This window comes from Vitis vinifera, chromosome 7, assembly GCF_030704535.1.
Source record: "Vitis vinifera cultivar Pinot Noir 40024 chromosome 7, ASM3070453v1".
NCBI classification, from domain to species: Eukaryota; Viridiplantae; Streptophyta; class Magnoliopsida; order Vitales; family Vitaceae; genus Vitis; species Vitis vinifera.
In genome coordinates, this window is record NC_081811.1 from 20,231,314 (window position 1) to 20,254,403 (window position 23,090).

General features: G+C 33.6%; 1 protein-coding gene across 2 annotated transcripts; it reads right to left on the minus strand.

The window, feature by feature from the left end:
• Nucleotides 1-13,702: 13,702 nt before the first annotated feature.
• On the minus strand, nt 13,703-16,966 carry LOC100854149 (probably inactive leucine-rich repeat receptor-like protein kinase At5g48380). Of its 2 annotated transcripts, none has more exons than XM_059738274.1 (3): nt 16,345-16,966; nt 15,167-16,082; nt 13,703-14,935 (listed from the first exon to the last, which is right to left on the minus strand). In XM_059738274.1, exons 2-3 carry the CDS (start codon nt 16,025-16,027, stop codon nt 13,919-13,921), a joined length of 1,878 nt encoding a protein of 625 aa, XP_059594257.1. In that variant the 5' UTR covers nt 16,028-16,082; nt 16,345-16,966; the 3' UTR covers nt 13,703-13,918. The 2 variants fall into 2 exon arrangements, with proteins under 2 accessions (XP_059594257.1, XP_059594258.1); XM_059738275.1 differs by having other exon boundaries at nt 15,167-16,115.
• Nucleotides 16,967-23,090: the final 6,124 nt, after the last annotated feature.

Genomic DNA, 23,090 nt, shown 5'->3' on the forward strand with positions numbered 1-23,090 from the left:
TAAAACTGAGCCACACAAGCCATGTAACCATGCAAGTCATACAAGTCACGCTAAAAACGTCTAATGGGCCAAGTGTGTCTAAATGGGCCTAAAGTGCCTAAGTGGGCCTAAGGTGGTACCTAATGGGCCAAGTGTATCTAAATGGGTCTAAAATGGTTGGGACATTGTCTAAGTGACCTAAACATGCCTAAGTGTGCTATCCTAAAATTGCACCTAAAAGCTATCCTAAAAAGAAAGGAAAATCCTAAATCTAAATTAGGGTTGCCAAGAGTCACAATGGGGTTAAATAAATCCCTCAACCAAAGTCTCCAAGGTGGCTAAAAAAAAGCTAAGTAGTATGAGTAGCAATGGACCACCAAGGAACTACTGTGGAATACTGGAAGTGAACTTAAAGACATGTGCTAAAGGGACAAAATGGAGGGTTTACACACAGCCCCCACAAACCCTAACTTCTTGGCAACATCAAGAGCCCAAGGCAAGAATGCATCATACACAACACAATCAACCGAACACCCTGAGCTTTTGAGCTTCTCAATGAGGTTGCCTAGGGTTTCTGAGCCAACCACCCAAAACTGCTCCAAGTAGGCACCCTCACTCTCCACTTGGGCTACTCGCCTTCATCATATCCATCGGAGATTGTCTCGACTGCGATAGGACTGGAATCTCCGATGAGGGACTTGGAGATGAAGCGTGTAGCAACTAGTGTGACTTTGGCCCCCTTGTGCACCAAACGCTTGGAGAATTGGAGCATAGGGTTTATGTGGCCTTGGCTTGGATATGGGAGAACTATGCAATGAGTTTGGTGGGCTCTCTTTTCCTTCTCCATATTCCTTCAAATCTTCACACACTCTTGAGCTCTTGCTCTCTTCCTGTTTTCACTTATAAATGGAAAATCATCCCACCAACCATAGGTTTTTTTTTCCTAATAAAAGAATTGAATCTCATTTTCTACTTAGAAGAGTTAAAAATGCAAGATCAAAGATAAGCATACAATAGAATGAGATCCACACTAATTGAGTTATTATTAATTTTTATATATATAACTCTTCCATAAAATACAACATATAAATCTTTAGTATACTAATTTTATATTCCAAGTATATAATTTAAAGTGTTCCTTCTCAATACAAGCACTACCTTGTGACAACTTTTTTGACAAGAGATCTTCTTTGTTACACAAATATGGAGATGGTGAGTGGCTTGTGAGAGGGGGGACTTGTGGTTACTAGTTGTAGAATGTTTGTTAGTTTGTTACCAATTTTATTAATTAACAAGTTTGGAGTATATGGATAGGTTGTAGGCATTACATGCGATTGTTGTCATCCATGATGTGTGTAGAGAAGTGGACATATGAGGGTGAGATTGCACATTCCTTCTATCCTCCAAGATGTCCAACCTTTGTATGCATACTATTTTGAGAGGGATATTCTTCCCCAAAATATAAGATGTAGACTATTTTCAGAGGGATATTCTTTATATTTTTTTCTCCCTAAGATAAGAGTAAACAAATTTTTGAGTTGTTTGCATTTAAATACCTTCTTTTTCCAGTTACTTTTTCTTTATACGATATGTATAATGACTTTGTACTTTGGCTTAATATTTTGTGCTTTTGCAAGTTGGGCATATATTGGAAAGCTGTTATTAGACCAAGGGTATGATTTGGGAGTTTTTGGGAGTGATTACTTGAGGTTGGGAATATTTTCTAATATTTGAAAAGTTTTTCTTATAAATTCTAAAAATCATTTTTTAAATTTAAAAACTCACTTCAAATGATTCTTGAGCTATAATTTAATAGATATTTATTTTAGTAATTTTTTTATTATGTAAAAGTATTAAGATGAATACCGTTAAAATTGTTAGTCTTTACTTATATCCAAATATTAGCCAAATTTTTATAAATGATATTTAATTTAAGGTGATTTAGCTTTGCTTTAACACTATTGAAACTAGTAACCGGCTTCATTTTAATTTTTTTTTCTTAAATAAGTGTTTGTTTTCTTCGCTCATCACTTTTTAAGGTAATTTGTTAATGAAAAAAAAAGTTAATTCTTTTACTTTTGTCTAAATTGAAAAGGTCACTTTTTTTCTTGATAATTTATAAATACACCGGCCTAAAATGTCCACAACCCTATCCTATTAATTCACTCACCCAACTAAATGAAGACCAAATCCTATTAATTCCCTCACCTAACTAAACCAAATATACCTTCACTACCATCTCCTCTTCCATATTTTACCTTCTTTCATCATTCTTCTTCTTCCTAAGAAAGCATTAAGTTAAAAATCTTCTTAAAGCTTCTTGGACACAAAGAGTAAGGTATCGAGGTAAGTTTAGAGTTGATGCCAAATTTTTCACATCATTTATGTATTATATTTGGAATCAACAAATAATATTATATTCTATCCACATGAATATATTTAAGCTTATTATTTATGTTATTTTCATTCATTTTTTATCATGAAAATATTGGGGAAGACATTGAAGATGATTTTAGAGACGAATAGAGGATGAAAACTTGAAAAAAAAAGTGGGGAGAAAAAGCTAAGGGGAAGGAGATTGTTAGTGTTGTTTGAACCCTAAAGGTTAAGCCCTGACAACCCACAGGCTATAAACCATCAACGCTATTCAAACCTAAAATGCTAGATCCCAGCAACCTGTCCTATAATGAAGTGTTGGCTAACTAAGACAATATTGTCATCAACTACCATTCTAAATCACCTTAAAAAAGAAAATTTATATTATTAATATTTAAATATATAAACATATTAAATGCTTAAAATATTAACAAAAACAGGCATATCTGCATTCACATATGAATAATGATATATTCAGATTTGAGATTGAAAAAACAAAAATAACAATCAAAAGCAACCTAATTTTAGATGTTGACACTTTTTTATTTGATCTTCTCATTTATCTAATCTTCTTCCTAACTTTAAATTAAAAAATGAAAATGAAAATGAGAAGTGTTATAGCTTTTCTCCTCTATTTTTTTTTTTCTTTAGAATTCAAAATAGGGAAGAAAAATAGTTTAATAGAAAGAAAAGAAAATGGAGTAGAGGGAAAGAAAGAGGAAGAAATGTTAATATTTTAGATAGGTGAAGGAAAGGAAAAGATAAATTGCAACTCAACCTAAAAACTAGGCACTGCCACTGCCTTAAAAGCCTTGTAATCAATTAGGAGGACCCAAACATTAAAATAGTAACTTCAGCCAGTCCCATGGTATGTAGACCTTAGAGACATCACCACTCCACACATACAAAAATTCCAGACCCTATTCATCTAAAATGTATATAAATATAAATTAATAAATAAGTCATAAACATTTTAAAAAAAATAATTACATAAATAATTTTATTTATATCAAATATATTCATCTAAATTTTTTCTAATAAAAAATTTATATATATATATGTTATTACTTTTTATAATATTTCTATAACTTTTGACTAAGATGGTGTTTGTTTTTTTATTTAATTTTAAATAGAATTTTAATATTTAATAGTGTTGAATATTAGGTTATTTGTTTTGATAATATTTTATTTCTATTAAGTATTAAAAAATTAAAAAAATATTAATATGCTATTTTTTCTATTTAAAAAAACCTTCATGTTTTGATTTTTTCTATTTAATAAAAAGTTTATAATAAATCATTAAAAAGTAGAAAAACAAACAACATAAATTTTGAAAACAAATTGTTTTTAATAAAAAGTCAAAAAAACAAATATAATCTAATTTTAATGTTATGATATTTAAAAAAAAAAAAAAAAGTTATCGACATTTTTTATATTTTCCGATATTTTAATGTTATAATCAAAATCATTCTCTGATGATGTCATGGTTGAACCTTGGAAATGACTGGTGAAGTCGTGATTGGATGAGGCATTAATCAGAGTTCACTGGTGGAGGCCCCCATCTTCAATATTCCATTTGTGCATATTGCTTTTGGTGACTCCGTTCAAAGATGGTGACATGGAAATCATCAAAATTGTCTTTCTTCAGTAGTGATTGAGCTTTCATGCGGGTCCTAACTAGTAATCTTGATCATACAACTTCTCTGCAACTACTCTGCTTTACTTTTTTTTTGGCTTGCTTATGCAAAGTAGTCAATAAGAATCAAGAAAATATTTCTTTAGGGTCTCTAGGAGTACCTTATTGAAGGCAATTTTTGTGATGGTCTTCTCAATTGTCTCAATTGGATCTCTATTTCAAGGTTGGATTGTAGAAAAGGGGGGATCCTAAAGAGCATTCTGATTGTGTGCTTTACCAATCCTAATATAGGAGCTTCAAAGAGGTTATTAATTGAAATATCAAGCCCATGCTCCTCCTTTGTTGTGTGTGTGTTTTAATTTCCTTTGGTGGCTTTTATTGGTATGCACCTAATATTATTTTGTATTAAGAACATGCAACTTAGTTCCATCTAAAGAACTGTCTAGGTCTTTATTTGGCATGAGAGTATCTTAGTTTACTTGATGATTCATGTCTTCTTAATAAGAAACTGTGTTATCAATCTCTATAATGCTTGAATGATAGAAAATAGTGGCCATGGAACTAGTAGGCAACAAACACAATGGTCTTCCAATTCCAAGACTTGTTACATTGTTTAATTAACTAGACTTATCATTTGCAGATATTTGGTGTTTTATGATGTTGCTATTCCAATCAATTTACTTTATTGAAAACTATAATGGTGAGGAGGGGTATGATTATTGTACATGATTTGGGTAGTAGGAGTTGCACAAAAAATCCAACTCATAGATTTCTTGTAAGTTGATGTAATATATATTGACTATTAGTTCATAAACTTAGGTAATTCATTTAACATTGTAGTGCAATACCTCCTAAATGAAGGAATTACATTCCTTGATCATCTAGATAGGTTTTCCATAGTGATTACAACAGTGTGTATGCTTAATATTAGATAAGACCTATAGTGAGTCATGATATTGGTTATTTGAGTAGTCATGATATCATCAAACTTCTATATCACATGAGCTCTTAACCTTAGGAGAATATTAAGTTAGGGCTTAGATCTATAGCATCTTTGATCTATGGGTGAGACCTTTAGGTGGTCATATATTCTCTATAAATTAGCTGATTATTGACTAAGGCATACAACAATAGGAATTCTCAATATAAGCACCATAATGTCTCATAAGTTTGAGAAAAAGTATTCCCTTGGGTGATAGTAAAGACATGTGATCGTGAAATCTATGTTCACAATAGTTCCTTAAGTAGAATTTGACATATGCTCTTAAAGAGTTAGAGTATGTCTGTTGATTACATTAAAAAAAAAAAGTTAAAACTCAAGAATGGTAAACATAATCTTGAGAAGTTGATAACATATAGCTCATTGGATTTCAGACAGTGGTTCATAGGGAGTTTCAATATAGTTATTAGTAGGTCAAGGACTCAAGTTTTATTTGTCAATTTAATATCATAGGATACTGAAGTGTAGTTGATTTTTTGTAATGGAATATTAAGTTAATTTCAAAATTGGATTCTGAGATAGCTAATATTTTACTATAAATTCTAGTTGTCTCCACTCAAACTCATATTCCTTAGTAGCACATTATTTAAGGGATATTTAGGTTTTTTATTCATATGTGGATAAGGACATTTTGATAAATATGCATAGTTACACAAAAGCTTATGAACTATCTTTTTGGATTAAGCTAATTAATTAATCAAAGTCTAATAAGGCTTATTAATTAACTAATTATGACCCAATGATTTAAATTAAATTATCCAAACCTAAAATGATTTAAGTCATTTAAGCCCATGAGAAGGTCTATATGAATCCCCTTAGGAGTTTAAGATTAGATGTTTCAATTATTATGTGTTTTAGAGAGGGATCTCTAGCCTGTATCCCTAAGAGAGAATTTCATCATTTTCAAGTGCAAAGATCTAGGAGAAACTGACAAGGACGTTATATCTATATGGGAGATAATTGTATTATCCTACATCGGATAAGGGAAAAAGTTCTTAACATTATATATGAAAACTCTTTTTAACCTTGTGGAAACATTCTAAAGTTGTAAGGGTTGTTTGGGTTTAAAACGAATAATATTCATATGATTTAGGAGTTGTTAAAAAGCGTATTCAAATGGGCACTTAGTAGTCGAGTTTAAACTTTTTTAGCTATTTAATTATTTAGGATTTTTTATTATTATCTATCTATTTAGTTACTTTTAGGAAATAATGCATATGGTACTTTATGTCAAACGATTATTTTTTTAATGATTAATATATTAGTTATATAGATTTTGGAATTTATATTTAAAATTTCGAGCATAAATTTAATTTTGTAAAATAAATCATTTTCAATCATTACCTCTTTCCATTATCAAACAGCTAAATTACATTCAGTACTTAAAACCAAAACGATACCTGAAGCTTTAACTTTTATTAATTCAATACTTTTATATATATATATATATATATATTTTTTAATTTTATCGATCACTCTCTTATTCTTTAATCTTTACTTTAAGTATTTAGATTGTTTAGCAAAATTAATTATTTTTTAAAATTATCAAGTTAAAATATTTATCCTCATTAATTTTAAATTAGTATTTATCTTTATTAAACTTAAGCAATAAATTTAATTGTTAAACATCCATTTTAAAAATATTATCAACACAAAATAACTACAAAATATTTACTATAAAAATAAATCTCGAACAAACGGGGTAAAAGAGATTTTTTATTAAAAACTATTTTTAACTTTAAACTTTAATATAAAATTATTTTATCAAACATGTTTAATCTACTTAATTAAATTAAATTGATTTATCAAATAAGAAGTGAAATCCATTAAGTAGAGTGAGTGCAGACTAATGAGATCAAAAGAATGTCCCAACTGAGGTCTGAAGTCTGAAGTCTGAACCATAGTATGTATTGTAGGACACTCGGGCCAAATGTCATTTTTTATGCCAATCAAGAAAACAAGCCTTCCCTATTGATCGGATACATAATGATAAAAGAACCGTAGTTATTATCTGAAGGAAGTTCTTAATGTCTTGTGCATAAATAATTTGTTCAAAAGCTTAAGTGGGTAGGAATATCATGCTCTCCTACACCCTCTCTCATGTGGTGAATATTTGTAAAAGCTTAGGCTTCATGTGTGGCTCCATACCCATACGTAGAGAGTCACATGTGCACACACCCAACATCCTTCGTCATGCGGCCCCATAACTGTAAAAGCTTAATGTCACGGACTTAGTCATTCACTAAGCTCGTGCGGCACTTAGACAAGCCAAGACGCTTGATCTTGCTAAGTCAGCCTTGTTCTCCTATGCTTAGCTCGCTAGGCTAAGACAGTCGCGACTCAAAAGCTTAAGAAGCTTGGTAGGCAACTCCTTAAAGAATGGAAGCTCTATTAACTCAAGAAAGCCTTTACAAGTGCTTGGAAGCTCACTTGCTTGGTTAGGAAGTGATTTTGGGTGGTGCCTTGACCAAATGAGGTCCTCACCTATTTATAAGCACCAATGGAACTCTCTGGAACCTTGGAGGGTTCCCTACAAATCAAGAATATTCTAGAACATCCTACCCTATTCTATGTACAACCCTATGTACAAGAATATACAAGAGATTCCTAGAAGTCTCTAGAAAGCCTTGGACTCCTCTCATGCCTTCCACCATAGTGTAGAGATGTGTGGACATCTCTAGGCATTTCTAGAACCTTCCACACTCTTCCCACCAATGGCTTAGTGTAGATGGCTCCAGGAGTCTCCAGAAGCTTCCCTCCTCCTATATAAGCCCAAGGGGAGGGTCATTTGAAGCATCTTGTGACACTCTCCCCCACCGGTGTCGTCGACGTCCTCGTCGTTGCCTCATTCTGAAACCTCTCGATGTGTTTCCAGAATTTTCTCAAGGCATCCGCATGTTCCCAGCTTACCTGCCTCTTAGGTAGTCCTTTCCATCGGACTAGATACTCTATCACAGGAGGGACCCCTTGTCTCCTGGTGACCCGTTCAGCCAGGATATTCTTCACCTCCTTCTCCCGTGAGGCTTTAGATAGATGCAGACCCGTGCACTTTCGATGCTTAGAGTGCTGCTTCCTCTTACCCATTGAGTTCACCTTTCCCTTGGTGACCTTTTCCATGTGTGTGCGGGCTACCTCAGCTCGCTCCTCTTTTTCTTCCTTTACTTGCACCCCTGCTAGTAAGGAGGTCTTAGGCGTACTAGGCTTCGGGTTGAATTGGAGGGCACCTAGTAGCTGCATTGAGCCCATATGTGCTTCGTCCTCCTGCTCCCTCTCCTTGATCATGGCACTGAGCGCCTTCCTCTTTGGACAATCCCGTGCCCAATGTGGACCGTCACACAGGAAGCATTTGATTTTAGGCGTAAACTCTTTCCTTTCCGCCTTATCCCTTCCTTCTCGGACGTTAGACATCTTGTCTGATCCCTTTTTAGGAGCATTGTGGTCCCTTGGAACCTCGTCTCCCCCACCCATGGCGTGGCTATCCTCTAAAGACTCGACCTTGGAGGAGTCTCCCCTCTTATAATCTATTAAAGACTCTGCTACTGCCATGGCAGTGGCTAAGTCTTGAACACCTCGGCGTCTTAATTCCTGCTCGGCCCACCTTTGCAGGTTATCCATGAAGTTGAATAGCAATTCCTCTTCAGTTATGTTAGGAATCTCAAGCATGAGCAAAGAGAATTCCTTGACATAGTCGCGTATCGAACCTGTGTGCTTGAGACGCCTCATGTTTTTCCTAGCCAGGTAAGCCACGTCCTCAGGGTAGAATTGCCTCTTGATCTCCCTCTTGAAGTCTTCTCACGTCTCTATGGTGCAAATGCCTTTCTCCATATCGGCAAACCTTCGACGCCACCATAGAGTAGTTGTGTCAGTAAGGTAGAGGGTTGCAGTTCTTACCTTAGCCGCCTCATCCGTCAATGCGATAGCCTCAAAGTATCGCTCCATATGCCATAAGAAGTTATCCAACTCCTTGGCATCCCGATTGCCACTAAACCCTTGTGGCTTCGGCACCTCCACCCTAGATGCCTCCTGTGTGGCCATGACCCGTGTCGACACAGCAACCTTGTAGATGGCCAACTCTTGCCTAACCTCCTGGTCTAGGGACTCCATTCGAGTGGCCAAGGCCTCTATCCTTGACTCCATGCTAGCAAGCATGCTCAAGACCTTTCCTTGGAAGGACACAAACTCCTCGTGCGACACCGGTTGAACTTGTGAGACTAGCACCCTCTCACGAAGGTCTTGGATCTGCTCCCTTAGATCCTCTAAGCCCTTCTCCATGCCTTGCTCGATCAAGTCCAACCCCTCCCGAGTGTCCGCCATGGCTAGCTCCACCTTGGCTAACCTTGCCTCCATGTTGGCGACGGCATCACGAGATTTATCCTTCTTGCCCCTGCCCCATGCAGTAGGCTCGGTCTCCCTCCCACGGGTTTGCTTGCTAATCTCCTCCACGTTAGAGCCCGACATGCTTCCTTTGCTATGCCCACTTCGTAACCGCGCTCTGATACCACTTGTCACGGACTTAGTCGTTCACTAAGCTCGTGCGGCACTTAGACAAACCAAGACGCTTGATCTTGCTAAGTCAGCCTTGTTCTCCTATGCTTAACTCGCTAGGCTAAGCCAGTCGCGACTCAAAAGCTTAAGAAGCTTGGTAGGCAACTCCTTAAAGAATGGAAGCTCTATTAACTCAAGAAAGCCTTTACAAGTGCTTGGAAGCTCACTTGCTTGGTTAGGAAGTGATTTTGGGTGGTGTCTTGACCAAATGAGGTCCTCACCTATTTATAAGCACCAATGGAACTCTCTGGAACCTTGGAGGGTTCCCTACAAATCAAGGATATTCTAGAACATCCTACCCTATTCTATGTACAACCCTATGTACAAGAATATACAAGAGATTCCTAGAAGTCTCTAGAAAGCCTTGGACTCCTCTCATGCCTTCCACCATAGTGTAGAGATGTGTAGACATCTCTAGGCATTTCTAGAACCTTCCACACTCTTCCCACCAATGGCTTAGTGTAGATGGCTCCAGGAGTCTCCAGAAGCTTCCCTCCTCCTATATAAGCCCAAGGGGAGGGTCATTTGAAGCATCTTGTGACATTAAGCTTCACATGCGGCTCCGTACCTACATGTAGCGAGACACACCATGACAAATAAATCATAGATAACCCAAAGGAGCTTAATAAATTAAGGAAAGGGTTTATTATACTTTACTCCCTTAACATATAACGCGTTTTGTTCATTACACCTTCAAGTTCAAAATCGAACAATGTATCATCTAATCTTTATAATTGCATGTAATGTGAGTTTTCCAATGTTTTCATAATCGGACCAGTCATTGAACCGAAAAAGTTACCGGTTCACGGTTCATTGATCAGACCGATGGTCAAACCGATGACATTATAAATATACAATTTATAAATTATTAAAATTTTAAATAATTATAAAAATAAAATTAATAATTTATATATTATTTAAAAATTAAAATTTTATTTAAAAATCAAAAAATTAGTTTCAAATTAGAAATTTAAATCTCATACCATGCATGTAAATCCATATAAAAGGTATTTTTTACTTTATCAATTTGAGCTCCCAATCTCCCACTCTTACATAGCACAATGAAGACTAATAAATAAACAAAAAAAGAAAATTTTATAAAAATGGAATATTAAACATAATATCATAATAAAAAAACACATTAAAATTATTAAATATAAAACATAAAAAATAAATTTGAAAATGTCAACTTGTAGCTATTGGAGTTGGAAAGCGCACAGTCGGTTTTCCGTGGGGTGCTTTAACCGTCGAGGAGGGGGCGTTTGCAGCGTCGGGAGGGGGCGGGGTGGCGAGGGGTTTGCGGCGCCGGATGGGGGCGAGGGGTTTGCAGCGCCGGATGGGGGCTTTGTAGTGGGGAGGTCTTACAACGAGGGAATGGTTGCAGCGGTTTTGCCTCGGGGTGGCCAAGCGAGCGGGCAGGCAGGCAGTGTAACCGCCGGGGAGACCGTTGGTGGGAGCTACCGTGACGCGGCGTGTTCGGGGCCTTTGGTTCAGATGGAGAAGAAGGGGTTAAGGTGTCCTCCAAAACGGCGTCGTTTTGATACTCTAAAAATAAAATAAAATAAAAAATTAATTGAACCGTTTGGTTCGGATGGAACCGATCGGTTCGCCGGTCAAACCGTCAGTTCAACCAGTTCGATTCTGATTCAACCTATTTCCGGTCCAATTGACCAAATCGGAACCGGAACCATGATCGGCCAGCGATCGAACCAGCCGGTCCGATCTGGTTTTTAAAACCATGGCATTTTTTAAGTCATGGTGTTACATTTTTGACAAAATGACATAATCTCTCTACGTAATTAAGGACAAAATGATCATTTTATTAATAAGTGATGGCAAAAGAGTCATTTCATTTTAAAACCCCAAAACCCTAACAACCCTCCTTCTTCTTCCTTCTTTTGTTTTCCAAAAACCACATTTTATCAACAACCAAACACATTTGTAGTGTCTTAAAAAATAGACAAATTCACAAAAAAAAATAAACATAACCAAACAAGTTGTTTTACCTAAAACCCTAACAACCTTCCTTCTTCCTTCATTTTTTAGAAATCACATTTTCTCGATAACCAAACACATTTGCAGTGTCTTAAAAAATAAAAAGATTCATAAAAAGAAAAACATAACCAAACAGGTTGTTTTACCTAGTAGTTAAAGCACCAAATCGAAACACTATCACGATCCAAAACAACCAAATTCAAATTGTCAAACAAAAAATGATTGAAAAACTATATAAAAATCCAAAAAAAAAAATCAATTCAAAATTCAAGTGACAACCTTACCAAATCTAGTGAAAATGCTTGGGAAACAAAAATCCGAAAATGAAAACTTAAGCATTTCTAATAATTTCTCTCATTTAAATTCCTATAATGAAAAAAAAAATTTGGGATTTAAAGAAACTAGAAAATACAGAATTTGGTGAGTTTAAAGTGATTGGTAGTTTTATCGTGGCGAGGTAGGTTTCATAATTGTGGGCAAAATTATGGTGGAATTTGCCAGCATGGTTTAATATTTGGAGAGTGAGATCAAGGTCGAGGTTTGTTGGCGACTAATCAACGAAATGATGCATTTGGGGGAGGCGTTGGGGCTAGCGTTTGTTTGGGAGATTGATGGTGTAAGATTTGAGGAAGGTGGAGTCACGCTAGCATGGTGGTGGTGCGATGGGTGGTTAGTGAAGGGATCCATGACGACATCAACAACGGCGAAGGTAAGACAGACAGTGGAGATTAAGGGTAGGAATGAAGAAGGAAGAAATAGGGTGGGTTAGGGTTTTGGGGTTCTTTAAATGAATTGACCCTTTTGTCATCATTTAAATATGTCACGTGAAGAACACATGCACCTTCCGTCCAATTAAGTAACACCATCACTTCAAAAATGCACATTGCATGCAATTATGAAGCATAGAAAGTACATTGCTTGATTTTGAACTTGATGGGGCAATATACAAAACACACTATAGGTAAGGGGGGTAAAGTGAATAAACCCTTGAGGAAATAAATGTGTAGAGAGGTTCAAACACATGATGTAATGACTCACTCTCTCTTATGTGGTCCAATGGGTCCTCATAGTTTTAAAACGTATTTACATAGTTAAGAAGAACCTAAACTTGATGTAAGTCTTTGTATATTTGGTCCCATAAAGAGTATTTGTCTGTTTGGCCACACAATCCTATAAGACACGATAAGAATGTCGTATATGCATGAGGGAGTAATTATGATATCTCACATCGAATAAGGGAATAAATTATTGACACTATATATGTAGTGAGTTTCTTTTAATTATATAAATGCGTTTTAAAGTCTAAGAGTCCATGTGGCTTAGAGCAAACAATATCTACACAGAAGGAAGCGGATTATTTACATATGACCTTTTGCCAAATGAGATTTTACCATGGTGGACAATCAATTTTTCTGAAATTTAAGCTTGTGGGATTTAAACCCATAATATGTATCATGCTTTTCAACAATGCTATAAGGACATCCTTGCTAATCAAGTTGGCTATAAGGATGTTAGTTTGAAAATTAAATTCCAAAATATCGCCTTAAGGATATGGTAGCTTCCAAACAAGAAGACCTAAAACCAAGATTAATATAAACATAGGCAGAAAGGGTTGAGTCTAGGATTCAAAGAGGCAACAAGACTATCTAGTAACTCAAATACAAAGTGTTGTGGTACAGCAACTAGAGGCACAAATACAATCATTTTAGGTATGCTTAATGCCAAACCAAGAGAGAATAGGACTTCCCCAGTGGTCAAGTTGGTGATGACAGACTACACCCTTAGAGACCACTTCTTAAGGATATGGTGCTTTCCATACACCAAGGGCTAAATCCCATTCACTCAATCTAGGATTCAAAGAGAGTACTAGAGAAACAAGTACAACTCAAATACAACACTGCATAGAACGAAACCAGATGCAAATACAATCATGTATATGTTTACAATGGAGTGCCAGGCCTTCCAGAAAATACAATCAATTCAGGAGAAATACATCAACCCTAAATGAATATGACACCAACAAAGCAATTTCAAACAACACAGCTGCAGACAATACCATAAGAACAATGATAGTAAACCCACTTGCTGCTAACAAAACCAATATATGAGGTAAAAATAATAACAATTTAGGAAGAGAAGCCACCAAAGCTTAACCGCAGTGAAGAAAGAAGGAGCGAAACACCCATGTTAAGGGCTTAGGAATAAATGCTTGAACTGCTATAGTAAATCAAAGAAACAAAAGCAATCTTCCATTACAGAAAATTTAATATCACTAACTGATACGTTAAAAAGATATATGGGGCATAAGTATCTATTTGAACAACCACAACAACAGATAATTACATTTTAGAATATGGCTCTGTTCATTACTATACCTCCACTGCTTTTCAATATTTCTCATCTCCTTCTCGAGCAACAATAAGTTCATCCATATTATCTTCACCACCAGTGTCTGATGGTGCCCCAATGTCATCATCGACTGTGAAATTGTATCGCTCCCCAATAGCTCTTAGAAATTGGAACAGTTCAAACATGGTAGGTCTCTCCTTGGGCTCTGGCAATACACAAGTACATGCAACTTTAAGAAATTGGAAAAGCTCGCTATCAAAACCCTTCCCAACCAAAGATTCATCAATGGCATCATGGAGTTTATTGTTGCTTGACAGCTGCGTGATCCATTCCACTAGATTTCCCTTAAAATCTTCAGGTGCTTTAGCCACATGGATAGGCCTCTCACCAGTCACCAACTCAAGAAGAACTGTCCCAAAACTGTAAACATCCCCCTTTGGAGTGGCCACCAGAGTTCTTGTATACTCTGGAGCAACATAACCCAAATCCCCAAATTCTCCATTCACAAAGGTGCTCAAATGTGTATCAATTGGGTTCATGAGCCTAGCAAGTCCAAAATCAGATATTTTGGGCTCAAAATCTGCATCCAATAAGATGCATTTGGAGCTTATATTCCGGTGAAGGATACGAGGATTGCAGTTATGATGGAGCCATGCAAATGCTCTAGCTGCTCCTATCCCAATTTTAAGCCTCAAAGGCCACTCCAAAGTTTTATCGCCACCATCCATGGGGTGTAGCTGATCATGGAGGTTACCATTCGGCATGTTCCTATAAACCAAAAGCCTCTCCTTCTTTGCCACACAGAAACCTAGAAGGGGAACCAAGTTACGATGTTTCACACTCCCTAGAGTAGCCATTTCAGACATAAATTCTTTCTCTGAGTGTTGAGAATCTTGCAGCCTCTTAACCATGAGTGAAGTGCCGTCTTCAAGCACTGCCTTGTACATGGTCCCCGTTCTTCCTGACCCAATGATGTTGTCTTTGCTGAAGTTGTTGGTAGCTTTCATGAGATCGCTTAACCTCATTTTGGAAATTGACTTCTCAAACATGGAAACCTGGAAATTACAATCCCTTCTATAAATTAAAGATGAAAACAATGTAGTACAAAAATTTAACTGAATGAGAAAGAGAAAGCTGGAATCTGATAAAAAATTAAAAAATAAAAATAAATAAAAAAGCGAAAGCAGGAAAAAGAAAAATAAAACTGCAAATCATTTCAATTTTCTCCCATAATAAAAAGCAAGAACAGTTTCAGGATCCTAACAGAGATGTACAGATCAGCTTACCTTGATGCCTTTGGTTCCCTTTATACTCCTTGCCCATTTATTTCCTTCTGGGTCTTCTTCCTTCTTCCTCTTCACAGACACATTGCGGTAATAGAAAGACAAACCAAGACCAACTACTAAAGCTGAAATAGTCACTGCACCCATTGCTGCTCCAGCAATTATTCCAGCATGCATTTTCTTACTAGGCGCCTGACATGGATTTGAAGCATACCCACATAGTCCTGGATTATTTGCATAACTGTCTGCTGTCACATTAACACTGGCAAATTGCGGGACTGGCCCAGTCAATAGATTGTTGGATACGCTAAATGTTTTCATCCGATTGAGCAAGCCAAGCTCCAAAGGAATTGTACCTGACAACTGGTTGTTGTCAAGTTTTAGTACATTCAGATAGGAACAATTAGAGAGACCCAAGGGTATCGGTCCAGAGAAATTGTTAGATGACAGATCTAGCGTAGTCATGAATTTTATAATATCATTTATATCACTAGGAATAGATCCATAAAGATCATTACTGGAAAGATCCAAGCCTGTCAGGCTTGTGCAATTCTTGATAGCACGTGGAAACTGGCCCTTTAGTCCCATATCTGCAAGCTTGATATTCAAAACCCTGTTCTCATCAGGGTGCCAACATTCAATCCCAGTAAACCTACAGATGAAGCCTTCTGTTTTGTTGTTAAAATCCCATGAAGAGTTCAAGTAGCGATAAGGGTCGTCCAATGAATTTTTTATGCCTTTCAAGCAATAAAGATCGCTCTCAGTGGCATAGCTCAAACTACTACACCATAACAAACAGAGCATGATAGCAATAGCAACTGTAAGACCTCTGCTACCAGGAGCCATGTTCATGAACGAACCCATCCAAAACAATAGGAAAACTAGAGATTAAACATCAACCAGACCAGCAACACCACACCTGAAACGGATTAAAGGTTCAATTCACCCTCAACTTCAGATCAAAACAGAGAAAACAATCGCAATTCAGCAATTTTCCTAAAAAGAGAGACAATAAAAACACAAATACAAAGCAGAAAAAGCAATAATTTAGCTTATAAACCATAAAATCCACACTATCAAAAGAACTAACACAATCATACAGAGAACCCCAAAAACTTGAGAGACCTAAGTGAGCTAATTCAGTCATCAATCAACACAATTATGGGAAATTCAAGTCTCACCTGATACGTCAAGAGCTCAAACTGAGAAACACAGAGAAACCCGCAAAAGGGTTGTTGAATCCTCAGCGAGGAACATCACTGGTTTCACGGAAATTTGAAGAAGACGACCAAGGGAAGACCCAAAAGGCAACAGAAAAAGCAAGACCAAGTCTGAATGGACCCAGATGAAAGTTTAAAATAAAAATTGGGTAAAACAACTAGGAGATGGAAAGTAAAGGACAATGAGAAATGAGTGAGAACTGCAGCAGCTGGGATTCTTGGAATTCATTGGTGGAATTAAAGAGAAGCGCTAAACGGGTCAAACAAGGAATGCCCATTTTTTCAAAGGGGGAGAGACATAGAGGAAGACTTGGAAGAGCGGGGAGAGAGGGAGAGAGGGGGAGAGACTTTGTGTGAGTGCTTGACTTGCCAAGTTGCCATTGGGTGAGGCCGTAAATGCTTTCATTTTCTGCAATGCCTTTTGGCCAGTCAAATTTGGCCCTTCTCTTTCACACTTCACTCAGCTTGCCTGCTGCGCTTCCCTCTGTAATTCCACATCTTTTTTCCAACATCTCGCCTTCTTCTCTCTCAAAATCTACCTGCATCCAAGAAAAATTAAATTTATTGGTGATTTTTCTGCGCTGGCAATTCAAGGCAAGCCCAGCCGATATGAAAGGTCTCCCTCTACATTACTTTATGCCACTTCAATATTAAAACAAATTCGAGGGAAAAAAAAAATAGGAGGTAGGTGAGTGATTTTCAGAAAGCATTGAAATATTTTTTTATTTCAAAATTTAGATTGAATTGGGAATAATATCTTCTAATATTTTTCTCAATAGAATTTTATAAACAACTCGTTTATATATATTTAGAAAACATTTTTAGGTTCTGTTTGTTTCCCGTTTCCCCGAAAATAAGAAGAAAAATACGAAGAAAAAAAAATAAAAGAAAAGAAAAAATAAATTTAAAACCAATAAATTATTTTATATGTTACTTCAAACCCATTTTTCCTTATTTTTCGTTTAAAGATATATAATTTTTATCTAATTTTAATTATATTTTATTTTCTCTTATATTTTTTTATGTTGAAATCAAATATAAAAAAATCATTTTTTTAATTTTTTTTTTTTCCTTAATACTTTTTCAAGAATGAAAAAAAAGGAATCAAATGGTATTTTGACTTCTAATAGACCCATCAATAAATTTTTTCCATATATTTATAGAAAGTGGGATGGTATGAGTTTTTTAAATTTATGACTATAATATAGACAAAATGTATACACTTCTCAAAAAGGTAAAATTATTTTATTAATTTAATGCAAAATTACAATATATTATCTTAAATTAGAATTTTTTTTTTTTTTTTTTTTTTTTATGAAAGCATATCATAAAGATAATGGTGTGGATGGAGAAAGTCAATAGATTTCAATTTCAATCTTATGATAGGACTTAATAAAGCAAATAAGTGAACTTTATTAGACTTTTGGCAATGTGAAATGTCTCAAAGTGTTAGTTGGGGCAGCTCATTCATTCAATGCTAACCCATGTCAACCTCCTTATTATTGGTATTTTTTTTTAATGCAAGCCTAACTAAATTGTTCAAATACCATCCATACCAAATCTTGCCTAAATTGAAGGAGATCCTCAAAACTAATTTGTGTTTCATTCTTTTTACAACATTTAATTTTTTTTATTCTTTTAAAAAAAATAGTGATATTATAAAGTTTTTATAAAAATAAAATAAAATTGATATTAAATTATTTCTTAATTTATAAGTTTTTCAACTAAATTTTAAAACTATTATTGATTAAAAAAATAATTTTTTAATTTCTTATAAATCAAACAATACAAGATGTAAGTAATTGTCTAATTAAAATGAACATTATGATGTAAATTAGGGGTAACAAGTTTGATACGATTTGTCAACACGACACAAATCCAACATGCTTTTTGCGAGTTTAAATTGAGTATAAATGGATTAAAGTTATATTTGTGTCCACCCGCATAACCCATTTAGTATATAGGTAATTTTTGGTAAAACTGCATAACACGAAGTTGATCCAAGTTGACTCATTTAATAATCCGGTAATTAATTTAATTATATATTTAAAATATTTAACTACTCATTTTTTTTAATTTATTTTTAAATATATAGATCAATTTTGTCATAAATATGTTTGATTAAGATATTAATTATAAAGATATATATTACAAGACTCAACCCAACTTGAATATTAAATAGGTTATTTGAAGCATCCGTTGTTTAATAATTAAGTAGAATTTAGGTTTATATTTTCTACATGATTATTATTCATGTGGAACACGACCATCAGTTCATGTTATCATCCTTAATGTCTATATATATAATAAACTATAAAATAAATATTTTTAATCAAAAACATTTATCAATATTTCTTTTTAAAAAGAAAAAAATTATGTGTCGTATTATTCATTTTAAAAAATAAGGCTTTGGGTGAGTTTTGTAATTTATTCAAAATATTATAAATTATCTTGAAATGTAAATAGATGTAAATAAAAGCACTTAGGAATAAATAAGCAAAAAGGTAGTTAGTGCCTAGTGGTGGTCCTTTTGCTTGCCGCCCCTTGTTTTTCTTTTTAATTAGCTATAAAGTGGATGTTTGGTCCCATTTTGAAGTCAGCATGTGACTGAGGGTTTATTTTAAAATTTTGAAAAAGAAGATGGGGAAAGGATATTTTATTGGATTTTCTCCCAAAAGCCTTAGCTTGAATGACTTGGGCCTTGATTTTGGACTTGGGCTCTACTAAGCCTTTGGATTTGTGCTTTGGCTTGAATTATATTGTATCAAGGTGTAAGTGCTTGCTCTCAAATCAAAGACACTTTGTACTCATTCTTTGAATCTTCGACTTAAATATTTAATTCAAATCTTCAATATTCGAACTTATTCTTCAAATCTTCAAATTCATTCTTCAAATCTTTGAACTCTTCTATCTAATCTCCAAAACTTGAGGTGAAATCTCTTAAACTCTTCTTATGGTGGAAGTATGCCTTCAAAGACAAGAAAGCCTCTATAACGAATAAGAAATGTTTCAGTTCCCTTCACCATATGATACATGTCCTTATCTTATTTGAAGATACGATAAAATTTGACATGTCATAAATATCGTCTTTTTCCTTTATATGTCACATTGTTTTATTTGAAACAACTAATATAATATACTGTCTTTTACTTGTCCTTTTTACATATGAAAAATCTTTTCATACAACTATAAATTCAAGATTTATTTTGTATTAATACATGATAATCATTACACTCATGCTAAAAAAAGTCATAAGCTTATTCCTTTTCTATGTAAGATTAAAGTTTAGGTCTGGTTACAGTGCTAAAATGGTAATTATAAAATAATGTGACCAATTAAATTGTACCACGTATGTATTTAGATTTTGTTCCTTTGTACCTAAGGTTTGTTTGGTTGTTGTTTTAAAGAATTGTTTTCTGTTCTTGAAAACAAAAAATACTACAAACATCTTTGGGGGAGGGGAGGTGTTTTCTTTTTTGTGTTCTCAAAAACCATTTTTTTTAGAATAATAAAAGATATTTTCATTATTTTTTCACTATTCAAATAACAGATCATTCTCCGTGTTTTCTTTTCCTTTTTTTTGTGTTTCTCTAGCTGCTTTTTGTGTTTCTCTAGCTGCTTTTTGTGTTTTCACAAAGATGAGGTCCACCTCACCACCACACCCCCACCTCCACCTCCAAACCCTTTCTTCTTCCTTAAATTATTGAAATTAATATATTTACACATGGTTACAAAGTCATTCTTTGTTTAAAAAAATTATAATTGGTGTAAAAATTTCAAAAGGGAATAATTTTTTAATTTAAATGAATTGTACATATAAAAATTATTTATATATTTATAATATCAAGTTAATTGAACAAGACACTTTATTAATTTTTTTTTAAAATAACTTTTAAACATGTTTTTTGTTTTATTTGTTCTAAAAAAACTTTTTTATTAACTCAACCAAACATGTTTTTTTTTAATACAAAAACTGTTTTCCAAAATTCAATCTCAAATACAATTTTATTTTTTTTAACACCAAAAACTGCTTTTAAGAACAATTTTCAAAAACATCAACCAAATAGACCCTTAATCCCTTTCACTTGTATCATAATCTCATTCTTTGTACTTAATTTCATCTTTTATACCTTAGTTTTACTCTTTATATTTTCATTCAGTAGTTTAGATTTTTATGATACCTTAGTTTTTTCTAAAGTAATTAAAAGATTCATGTTGAATATATTTTTGAAATTTAAAAATAAAAATTTATTTTTAAAAATAATTTCCAAACAAACTCATAATCTGTAAAAGACTTCAAGAAAACAGCATATAAAATATTTATATTTTTTATTTAGATACAATAAATCTTATGGACAAATTAAAACAATTGCCCATTGGCTCATTTTAATCAAAAGAATTATTTTCACAATAACAATGTTAGAATATTAACTTTGTGACATTCTTCAAACAAGGAGTAAGCCATGATATGCAAAGGCATTGGAAAAGGTTAATGACACTCAAATTAAGTTTTATTTAATTTTTCTTTTTCAAGACACAACTAATCACAATTAGGGTATGAGTCTCAAAGTAATTTTAATTTACTATATCTTAATTAATTAGATACTACAATTGTGAAAAAAATAATCTCAAGATACTGAGGCCCTATTTGGTACGACTTTTTGTAGAAACATACTTCACCTTCTTCTTCGATGACTTCATAAAGCTACCCAACGTACTAACAAAGAACCCTAATTATGATATTTTTGCTGTCAAAGACATGAGGCTTCTAACTAAGCTTTTTTATGGAGTTCCATCAACTTCTCCACTTTTGTCTCTCTCACTCAATTTCAAACCTACTTCTATAAGAGCATAGTATAGAGGAACTTCTTCTTCTTTTTAGACTTTCGTGACTAGCTCTTTGCATACTTTTCTTTTGAATCACAATCTTCCTATCTATTTGCTTGACCTTATTCCTATAAAGCAACGCAAAAGCTTGCAAAATTCCCATGTTAGGTAAATTTCAAACTTATCATGAATGACTTCTTAAAATTTTCAATCATGACCATATTACTTTCTATGAAAATGATGTCACCAACATAGATAAGCATATTATGAGAAATCTCTTACTCTTATCTTCATTTGTGTCGAGCTCATGCTCATTAGGGCATCTCTTAAAACCATTTTTCAAGAAGAAATTCTCAATTTAACCAAACCAAGCCTTTCGGGTTTTTGCTTAACCATACAATGTTTTGTTTTCTTTTCTTTTTGAAATTTATACCTTGTTTTCCTTCTCATTCTTTATATATCCTTATACATGTTCTTCACATCCTTCTTTATGGAGTTGGAGTTTGAAATTTGCTAGTATTTGAAGCCCAACAACCATTGAAATAGAGGGAGAGAAACATGAAAAATAAATCATTTTTCCTTTACTTTCAAATTTTCGTTCTATTTTCTTTTTTTTTTCCCTAAAATTTCTCAGCATACTAACAGAAATTTTACCTTTTCTATATCTCACACCAATGAGCCTAATGCTTTTCAATGCTTACAATGATTAAGACATATCTTTTTTTTTTTTTACAAGGCAAGGATTTGTCTTGTAAAATTTGTCATATGGAAGAAAATTTAATTGGAAAATTTTCAATTTTTTTTATGTATATTGCTTTTTAAGAAAATTATAGAAATTAAGAATTTGCTTATTTAAGAAGAATATAAATGAATAAATTTGAGTTCTCTCTCAATTTTAAATTTTACCTCATAACATGTCTTAGACTTTTTTGAAGAATAAAAATAAAATAATTCATGTTAATTAAAATGAATAATCAACAAATAAATTATGCAAAACCGCTATTTTTATATGCACCGTAACACGTCATATTTTATTTGCATATCTTCATGCATGCATACGTGTAGGTATTATTCGAGTTAGGTTTTTGTTTTATTTTATCAAGAACTCAAATTGAAATCAAAGTCATAATTTTTAAAGGATATAACTAATATTATAATTTTTTTCTTAAATATGGAATAGTCTATTGTATAAGTCTAAATATTGTTTCTATGAAAAGCAATAATTTTTTTTTATTTTTTTATTCTTGCACTATGTCATTAGTTTTAAAAATTGAGAAAATGTCGTATTCACGAATATATTGAAGATGGTCAAAATGTACATGTAAATTTTGCAATATCAATATTTTCACATGCATTCTCACATAGCGAATCTTATGATGAATCCGTGCACGTGTTATTTTGTTTAAGTTTTTTTGTGTGGCTTTAGCTAGAAGTTAAAGTCAAACCGATATCAAAGTTATAATTTTTAAAGAGTAATATCATTATTATAAAAGTTTCATCATACATGGAGTAGCTTATTGCATAAGTTCAAATATAACTTCTACTACAAATAGTATTTTCTTATTATTATATCATATAAAAATAAGTGAAAATATCATATTCTCATGGATATATTGAAGAACAAAACCCACAAATAAATTATACAATATTTTCACAATGCATATGGATATGCTTGAATTAATTTTTTATTTAGCTTTTGTCAAAACTCGAAATCAAATTAATAGGAATTTTCAAAGGGTAATACTGGTATTATAAAAATGTTCTTAAACATATAATAATTAAGGTGGTGTCTTTTTTAAAAAAATCAATAAATAAATAAATAAAACTTAATTTAACTTCAACTTAATAGTATAAAGTAACAAGTTGTTTGTTTTGTTATT